The sequence below is a fragment of the Homalodisca vitripennis genome, chromosome 1 (assembly GCF_021130785.1).
Source record: "Homalodisca vitripennis isolate AUS2020 chromosome 1, UT_GWSS_2.1, whole genome shotgun sequence".
NCBI lineage: Eukaryota > Metazoa > Arthropoda > Insecta > Hemiptera > Cicadellidae > Homalodisca > Homalodisca vitripennis.
Window position 1 is genome coordinate 217,892,245 of NC_060207.1, and position 10,304 is coordinate 217,902,548.

The 10,304-nt window shown below is 41.3% G+C and overlaps 1 protein-coding gene across 1 annotated transcript; it reads right to left on the bottom strand.

Moving 5' to 3' along the window:
- Nucleotides 1-2,656: 2,656 nt before the first annotated feature.
- On the bottom strand, nt 2,657-5,010 carry LOC124354883. Its single transcript, XM_046805652.1, has 3 exons — nt 4,539-5,010; nt 3,565-4,329; nt 2,657-3,528 (listed from the first exon to the last, which is right to left on the bottom strand). The coding sequence occupies exons 1-3, from the start codon at nt 5,008-5,010 to the stop codon at nt 2,657-2,659; spliced, it is 2,109 nt and encodes a 702-aa protein (XP_046661608.1).
- Nucleotides 5,011-10,304: the final 5,294 nt, after the last annotated feature.

The following is a 10,304-nucleotide window of genomic DNA, read 5'->3' on the forward strand; positions in this document are numbered from 1 at the left end:
AACTTTCTTGAGTTTCTCACCAAAGGGGTGGCTGATATTTTAATTCTGTTCATTGAAATTATTTCAGACTATTGATAAATGGGTTTATTTTACCTTAGATATAGTGTATTAAAGGTGTTCAATTAAGCAACTGAGAACTTCAATAAACTGTGGTTCCTGAAACAAGACTAATAATTGGGGAATATAAATATAGCTATAATTGAAATACAAACACAACTTGTATATACATGTATACTGTTAGGGGATATAAACATGCTCTAGGGGTCCTTGATTCCACAATATCTACGTAGGACAAATAGAACCTACTAGAATCTACTATATTCTGTAGAACGCCTGTGCAGGTGCCTTAATACTTTATAGCTCAAACTCCACGTGAATTGTAACTATAATTTGTCTTACATTGTAAAGATATGCTCTAAAACCTGTTTTATTTAAATGTACATTTTTCATGTATTATCAAAGCCGTTGTTTAAGTGATCATTAGACATTGTTATTATTAAGAATTTAAGTTTCAATAACACAGTTAAAATTCATAGTTAAAACCATTTAGGAATGTAGCTACTATATTTCGAGAATGTAACGAGTGTTTTCATGAATATGGTGAATAAAAATTAATTTTAGAAAATCCGCCTATTTCATTTGTTCTAGAATAACCAAAACTGAACTAGTTACTCCCAGATTGCCTTGATTGACAAACATTGATAATGTTTTTTTTTTTTTTTTTTTTTTTTTTTTTTTTTTTTTTTTTTGAGGGAGAGGCAGGAAAAATGCAATTACGCACACATGTGGCCAGCCTGTAGTGTGGGACTCCCCTAAAAACGGGTTTACCCACTATAAAAACCTCCTCTACTCTTTAGGATTCTAACCTGGGATTGTTTATCACATTACTTCAGGCTAGGCCTAAATTTGGCTTAAGCCCGTGGGGCTCGCTCCTTATCCAGCCGCTCGGTCAAGGGTCTGGGCCACTTCGCGGTCCAGATCGGGTCTCTTTTCCAGGAGGATGCCCCGGACGAACTGTGACAAACAATCCCAGTTCCCCTCATCCTCCATTATCTTTTCGCAGACCGTATCCACCGAAAAAACCCCGAGTTTTCTTGTGGCCTCCAGGCGGGGCCTTTCCCAACGCGGACAGCGGAAGAAGGTGTGTTCCGCGTCGTCGGGAACGCCCGGGCAGTAGATGCAATCCGGTGAATCGGTCTTGCCCATCCGGTTCAGGTACGACTTGAAATAGCCGTGACCTGTCAGGAACTGCGTGAGGTAGTAATCCACCTCGCCATGCCGCCTTTCGACCCATGGTTGAACCTGCTCGATGAGTCGCGCAGTCCATCGTCCTCGGGTTTCGTGCTCCCAGCTGTGTTGCCACTGCTGGAAGGTTCGGGCACGCTCTTCGGATCTTGCTGCGTCCTTGCCGATCTCGCCTTGTCTCTGATAAATTGCCTTCCTCTCCCCTGCCAAGAGCTTGACAGGGATGACTCCGGCAACCACCAGGACGGCAGGCTCGGATACTGTCCGATAGGCGGAACACACCCGGAGCGCAGCTTGACGCTGAACCCGGGCGAGTCGCAACCTATAACATTCCTTGGTAAGAGCGTCTGCCCACACCTCTGCCCCATAAAGGAGTACGGACTGGACTGCGGACATCAATAACCGTCTTTTGCTGGACCGAGGACCCCCAACATTGGCCATCAGCTTACTAAGATAAGAGACCACCTTAGCAGCCTTGTCCGCCGAACGGAAGATCTGGTCTCTCCAGCTAAACTTATTGTCCACCATGACTCCGAGGTACTTGGCGGCACGCGTTGACTGGACCACTTCCCTTCCCACTCGCAGCGGGACGACGGTGTCAATTCTTTTCTTTGTGAGAATCACGATCTCCGTCTTGCTCAGAGCAAGCGAAAGACCGTGATCGGACATCCAGGCGTTGACCACTCGCATGACCTGGTTCAACTTTAGCTGGGCCAGCTCAACGTTGCGTGCGGCGATGAGAGCCGCAACGTCATCGGCGTACCCAACCAAGACGGTTTCCTCTGGCATCTCGGATCTCAGGAGGCTGTCATAAGCGATATTCCAGAGATCCGGGCCGAGTATTGAACCCTGCGCGGCACCAGAGGTGACTTCCACCGTCCGCGCTCCGTCTCGAGTGTCATATATCAGACGCCTAGAACGGAGGTAGTCCTCGATGAGCCGCAACAGATACGTTGGAATTCGGAAGGTGTCACGAAGTGCATACAACATATCGACCCATCTCGCCGAGTTGAAGGCATTCTTGACATCAAGCGTAACAAGAAGCACTACTCGGCGGGAGAAATGGTTGTGGCTCTCGGCTCTTTCAACTGCTTTATGTACTTCCGTAATCGCGTCGATTGTTGATCGTCCCTTTCTGAAACCGTACTGACGAGGGCATAGGTCCCCGACAGCTGGAGAGCGGGCGCCGAGTTTCTGGGTCACAACTTTGTAACCCAAACCCCAAGGATCGGAATCGACGTCGTCCCGAAGTTTCCTCCAGCTATTCGCCTTGCTCCTGTTGATAGCTCGGCGGAGAGACTTTCTCGCAGTTTTGTAGACATCCGATTTACGAACTCTATCTGCAGGAATTCTCGCTCTAGTGGCGGCACGTTTTGCTCTAAGGCATGTTCTTCTGAGCTCCGCAATCTCTTCAGTCCCACCAGTAGACGGGCTGCTTGCCACGGCGGAGTTTCTTTCGCGGCATAGACCGGTCACAGGCCGAGACAAAAAGTTCCATCGTGGATGTTACTAAAGCCTCGGCGCCAGCCTCACCAGGATTCGCCTGCGCTCCCCGAGATATAACCTCGGTGAACTTGACCACGTCCAGTTTATTGGTGTTCCATCGGCGTGGCCCATCCCGGGATGCGGAAACTCTACGGTTTAAATCATGCAGATCGAAAACAATGTACTGGTGGTCACTACCCGTGTAATCCTCTACCACCCTCCAGCCAGAGATCCTCGAAAGAAGAGACTCAGACGCGAAGGTTACGTCAGGAATCGTGCCTCTCTGCCCGGGGCGCCTGAAAGTAGGCGTGTCGCCCTGGTTGAGGACGACGAGCCCGGCCCTGGCGATGAAGTCCAAGATGTATTTCCCCCGGGAGTTGGTAGAGGGCATACCCCACTCGACGGCCCTCGCGTTGAAATCACCGCCAACGACAACGTGCCCAGTGGTGCCGAGCACGCTCTCCTCCAAACGATCAATCTTGTCGCGGAAGTCTTGGATGGCCTCGTTTGGGGTGAGGTAGCAACTGAAGAAAGTTACATCCCTACACCTTATCCAGACGAATCCTCGGCCACGTCCGTGACTCCGCACCATAACTTCTTGTGAGTTCCGGGCCCAGAAAGCTGCAGTACCTAGACTGTCTGGGATCCAAATGCCTGGGTCCCTGTCCCGATACTGCTCGCTGACTAGGAGCGCGTCGACACCGAGTTCTCGGGCGAGCTGATTTAGAAGATTATCAGCCCCCCAGGATCTTTGAAGATTGGCCTGTAGGATACGGATTATTGGCCTCTGCCTTTTGCCTGTTCGAGTGCGGATCTAAAAAACACCGCACTGACCAGAACCAGGTAAGTGACCAAGAGCATTCCCAGCAGAACCTGTCTCCTTACAGAGGAAACAGGAGAGGCTCGAGGTGCAGTCTTTCTTCTTGTGGCCTTGGTCTCCGCACCGGAGGCAGTTGAAACTTCGGTCGGGCCCTCTGCAGGTACGGGAAGAGTGACCGAACGCTAGGCACCGGTAGCATCTTTGCACGATGACCCTTTGTTTGAGCCTGCAACTCACCCATCCGACTCTCAGGTGCTGGAGGCTAAGCAGCTTATTAGCGTGCTTTTCGCCCAATTCAGCAATTGCCATACGCTGCTGGCTCCGATTTGGTTTTGTCAACCAGACCTTGAGACCTCCCGCTTCTCCCGGTAGTTCTGGAAGCGCCTTCTTTAACGCTTTGATCACCTCGTCCTCTGTAGATAGAGCGTCTAGGTCTCGGATCTCCACTGAACATCTCGGTTGAAGGGTTCGAATAGAGCCTTTGTCACCAAGAGCGGTTTTGAGGGAAGCAGCAAAACCGTCCTTGTCCCTCGATTTTCCCAGTTCGAGGAGAACATCCCCGTTCTGGGTTCGTCGGATGGACTTGATTGTAGTCTCCGTCTCTTCCGGTTTCGCCTGGGTTTTAATCTGTCCTAGGACATCGGCGAAAGATCGCCCCCCTAAGGGTTTGATCAAAATCGCCTCAGGCCTAGGCTTCTTGAGCCTGGGTCGTGAAGGCTTCCTGGAAGTTTTGCTAGGGGTCTCCTTAACCGGTTCAGAGACTTGGACTTTCTTCTTCCCTTTTGCAGGCGTCTTTTTTGAGGCAAGCCTCGGCGCGCTTTAGCTGTCTCCTCTCCTTTTTTGACAGGCGTCTCTCCCAGTTCCCCAAAGGTGTTTGCGGAGCGGGCCCCTGCGAGTTGAGAGATGTCGATGGGATTGACGCTGGGATTAGAGCAGCTGCTGGTGCAGGAACCCCTGCCGGAGCAGGAACTAAATCAGCAGCCGGAACGTCCCTCAGTCTGTGTGGAAGCAGAGAAGAAGACTGGATTCGGCGCTGGATCCAAATCCCTAAGTTCAGGGCTTCCCGGCGAAGAACCTCTCTGCCGCTTTACTCGCTTTCTGGCTTGGGTCTGAGACTCAGCCAGATAAGCTTGAGCTTGAGGTGAATCAGATATGACACGGTTCATGATGTCGCGCTCCTGCTTCACCGCCTTCAGCCTGATCTTCCGGCATTCCTCGATTTCACCAAGGAAATCATCGAGTTTCGGAATTCCATCCTTAATCGCATTGTTCACGTTCCTCTGAGTAAGGAGAGCCTTGGCCATCTCCTTCAAAAGAGCTTTCATTTTTTTCAGTGACAGGTCCTCCTCTTCGCTGGCATCGTCATGCTGCTGCTGAAGCATTTGCAGACCGAATGCCGCACGAAGAGAGCTGTTGCTGGGAGGAATTCTTTGAGGTGTTTCCGGGTTGGTCACCTCCATCGCCAGATCGACCTCTTCTTTCCTCTTTCCGGATCCGGACGACGATCCGGTGTCACTAACAGCCTTGAACGGCACCGGCGGAGGGGAGGTTTTAAGTCCTCCTCGTCGGCGTCCCAGTCGTCAAGGTCGGAGACCTTTGCATAATTGAACTGCGCTTGAAAGCGGCTTGCTCCTTCTCCTTTCCATTACTCCTGTATGTAGTTTTGACAGTCCATGCTTTTTTGTCACCAGCGCATCGTGCGGCAAGGAGCGGCCCGTTCATTGGCCGAGAGCGGGTGTACCCTTGGAGGTTCCTCCTCCCGTAGGAGAGTGGACGCCCCTACCCCAGTTCCCCGGGGCCCGAACCTCCGTTTGCCCAGCACCGATACACACAAGGTGCCGTACGTGCTGGGGGTCGCCCGTGGCAATGCAGAGTCCGATCCCTGCATCCATGCCGCACTTCCTGACCAAGGACCGAAGTAGCTGGCTTCTGACAACACACTGGAGAGGGCCATCGGCAGTGCGAGGCACACATCAGTCCCTGCAGCAAGTCAGGGACACTCCCAGGACTCCCCAGCATGCGCCGGTCGAAAGAAGGTGGAAGGACACCCGTAATGCGGGGTCGAAAAAAAGAAGAAGGCGAGCAAAGTTAGCTCAGAAAAGAATAAAGACAGTGAGCTAAGACCTAAAAGATGGGAAGAAAGGCCCTAGCTCTGGAAGAACTGTGAGAAGGTTCTCACAGCTTGGCTCAGGTACCCCGGGGTCGCCAAAACACCCGTACAGAGGAAAGCCCACTGCCCCTGAGGTAAACAAACATTGATAATACAATAATATAATATTTAAGTAATACAGATAATTATCAGTCAATGTGTTCTTGAAGATCTATTACAATTTAATGTTATAACTGATAATAAAGCAATTGAAATAAAGAAATAAAATAGCACAATAAATATATGCAATAAATTTATAAACGAGCATCTTACATAGGTATGAGATAAGGGATAGTAGTTTCTGGAAGAAATTAACTATTCATAATCATTAATTATGAATATGTTCTTCAAACGTATTGGAAATGTTGAAATCTTTCATAACTACATTTCTGTACAAAGTTTATTTTAGGAATTGTTGTGAGTTGATATAAGAAAGAAGGTGATGTGTGGTAATTTAACTTTCAAAACTATATCAAAGACGTGTTTTTTTAAGCAAATTATATATTTTAAAAAGCTTTGAAATTTTAAAGGAAAAATACTATCAATTCTAATAAAAAATATTAAAAATTTATATTTTTTCGAAATACCGGTATATATTTTGTGTATATTTATTACTTATATTTTACTGTACAGAATATCTCATGACTTTACATAAGATGTACGTTTTTTGTGTTTCAAGCATATTCTCAAAGTTACAGAATGTGCGATTGTACAGATTGTTTGGCTGTTTTCGATCGTCATGTGTAACGAAATCAACTTCAAGACTGCTAGTGTCCTAATCATCGTTATTGAAACATTAAAAACTAAGACTATACTCACCTGTTACTTTTTATTCGTTATTTACAGTCTAAACATTTGAAAGTATTTAATTTCAAATAACATCCTGGTCTAAATTTAACAAAACCCACTAAGCAAATTCAAGATTTTTATAAACTTCATGATGTTATGCGCCATAAAAAACTAAACTTCCTAATCAATTTCATATAAGTCTTCATTAAACATTAACGGCTTTAATAGGCTGTTGTGCATATACAGTTCTTTCTTACTCCATAGTTTAATGTTAAAGTATTGTAAATATAAATTATCACTGTTTAGCAGCCCAAATATTTGTGACATTGAAGTAATAAAAACTTCATAAACTTTTTTTGGGTATTGTAGTTTAATCGTACGGTACTCTATAAGTTTTTTTATAATGTAACACCAAGACGTATCAAAAACTAAAATAGGATTAGCTCAAGATGTTTATAGGTTAATGTTAACCATGTTATTAAAGTGGATACTAACAACACAATAAAAAATTTCAAGACTTAGTGTTTTAGGATTTTCTATTAAATGATTTTTAATTATCAAAAAATGTAAATAAATAATGTAAGTTAAGTATTATTCATAATAATTATATTTAATAATCAAATACTTAAAAAACACAAATAAATTACAAATTTATCATAAATAACTATTGAAATCTATTTAATTTTCTATAACTGTTCCATTTGGGTATAAATACCTATAAAAATATAAAATACACCGTGTTTATAATTATGCAACACCTTGCATGTATAAAGAAATAATCATTTTAACTTTAAAACACAAGAAACTTTTCTATGAAGTTTTATTTTACTGTTATGTTTATATAATAATAAGTTATTTCATAAAAACTAGGATTATTTAAATGCCCTTACTTTTAATAATTTTTACATGATGAAACCTTATTGTTATTTATAATGTTGTATTGTAATAGTACCTTATATCAGTGTCACATAAACTTAATGAACGGTTAAAGCTTTTGATACACATCGAGAAGGGCTCTGGACATAACAGTGAGAACATTTAATCAAAGTTTATTGGTCTGCCCAGACGTTGCAAGGTGATATTGCTTCTCTAGGTCAAGGTTTACTGTTATATCAATGTTTCATGAAGCTAATGAACGGTTTAGAGCTTTTAATACAGGTTGAGAAGGGCTCTGGACGTAACAGTGAGAACATTTAATTTAAATTTATTGGTCTGCCCAGACGTTGCCAGATGATATTGATTCTCTAGGTCAACGTTAACTCATATATCAATGTTTCATGAAGCTAATGAACGGTTAGAGCTTTTAATACAGGTTGAGAAGGGCTCTGGACGTAACAGTAAGAACATTTAATTAAAGGTTATTGGTCTGCCCAGACGTTGCAAGGTGATGTTGCTCCTCTAGGTCAAGGTTAACTGTTATATCAATGTTTCATGAAGCTAATGAACGGTTAGAGATTTTGATAAAACTTGAAAATAGACCAAGAAGGACCGAGAAAACTTAATCAAAGATTATTGGACTTCCCAGACATTGCTTTCTCTACGTTAATATTACCTCTAGCTGTAGTCTTTGATACGTATATTTCACAATAGGCTGAATCTTATATGAAATGAAAAGATATTGCCTAATATTGATATCGTTTTAATGTTTATCAATGCATTTCACCAATTAATTTAAGTTAGCTTTCATTTGGTATTTACAATAGGAGATATATTATAAAAACATATATCTCTGGCATTTAAAGAATTTCCCCCCCAAAAAATATTACGAATATATTTTTACAGTTATACCTCACAAAGTGTTATACTTTATACAGTGTTATATTTTACAAAGAGGGTTCCCTACCTTTCAATGACTGGTATGTATCCCCCCTGATTGGTAGTAATCAGGTATCACTAACTCAAGGTATTAAGGTAAAAATAGTATAGATTTAGCCGGCAATGGCTACATATTCGGGAATACAAAGGGAAAAAATGAGCGTAATAAATTTAAAAAAATGTCCTTATTAAAATTATACTCTTAAAATATTTTGACGTTTTGTAGAGACCCATGTTGTACAGATTGTAAAACTGTCTGTTAGAAATGTACAGTCACCTGTAATATTAATTAAAGTGGGTAAAGGTGTACAGGGATTGGAGGAAGCTTGACAAATCAACAACCGTTATGGCTAAGCGATAAATCACTTAAGATTGTTGAAATATATTCTTGAGATAATTCATTTCAACGAAAGATTAATGACTTTTTCCATGTTAACAGTAAATTCTAAATTTATCGATTGAAAAATGACATAGATATCATATTTCGCTAATTATTAGCATAATATATATTAATAAACTATATAATATTATTACATAATATATAATTAGCAAAATTATTAGCATATTATTATCAAACATGTTATTAGTTAATTTAAAATACGTAACTTTATAGACTTCAATGTTATTTATTGAAACACTTTTTAAATATGTGTTATAAAATTAACTTAAGCTGATCCTTAGTAGATACTTGGTTTTTATATTTCCCAACAAAGACATCGAATCTAGGAATTCAATATATATCAGTAGTCCAATGTCTATAGTGATTATAATTATGAGAAGTCTATCATTACTGTGCAGTGATTATATCTGAGAAGAAAAATTAATCGTAATTTGGAAATAAGATACTTCTACAATGGAACTAATAGTTATAAAAATATTTCAGTACAGCTTTCATGAAAATCTATTTGTGGCCGAGTAATTTAATTTAGAATAAGTATGTTTTCCACGCAGATAATATACTGGAACTTAGGCCTTAATTGGATAATTTAGCATTTATAATATGAGGAAAGAATTAAATAAATTATTTTTATATAGGTATGTAAATTTATGATTTTATGCTTCTCGTTTTATTTTAAAAACATGTGGGTATCACATAAATAACCATTATTAGGCTATACAATAACTGATATTCAGACATTCCACGGAACCAGAAAATGTTCCCAGCCATTTAACTGGAACAAAGAACAGTAATGGAAAACTGGAAGGCAAAAGAAATAAACGAGCAGAGCAAGGGCCAAAGTTGGCTGAGTCCGGCAGGTTCCGTTCCCGTTTCACAAAGACTGACCATCCAGGGTCGCTGACCTGTGAACTCAAAGTTGATGTTTACATAAAAAAAAATAATAATGATCAAAAGCATCATAATGGACTTTTTGTCAATTGACTGTCTATTACTTATTATAAAAAATCAAGATATATTATTTTCACCAATATCGCTCTACTCACGTTATAATATTTTTAATATTCGGTACTTAAATAATATTTTTAAAATATAATATCAAAATCGTATATTTTTGTTGAAAATAATTTACTTCAAGTAATGTACAACAATATTGAGAACCTATAACTTTTTAAAATACTGCCTCCTTTCTACGTTGTTAAGAAAATGAAAGTATTAAATATGTTTTAACACATTCACTACTGACGACGCCTTTAGGCGTCACGCCGGTCTTATGGTGTGTGCGGCCGACTCCTTTCGGCGTCAAAGACCGATTATGGCGCGCGCTTATTTCCCGCCATATTCTGATGGAGCCTGTCATCAGTGGTTACCAGTGATACTGTAAAATTGCATTTGGAGGTTATATTACATGGTGTTATCAATAGTTTTTTTATTACATGTTATACATCGCATAAATATGGGTGACAAAAGGAAAAGAGACTTTCGTAATCCTGATAACTGATAAATGTGGTATAAAAGACTATTATTTGTGAATTTTAATATTGGAAGATATTATACAGGTGTGTATTTTATTATAATAAACACATGTACAATATAAAATCGTT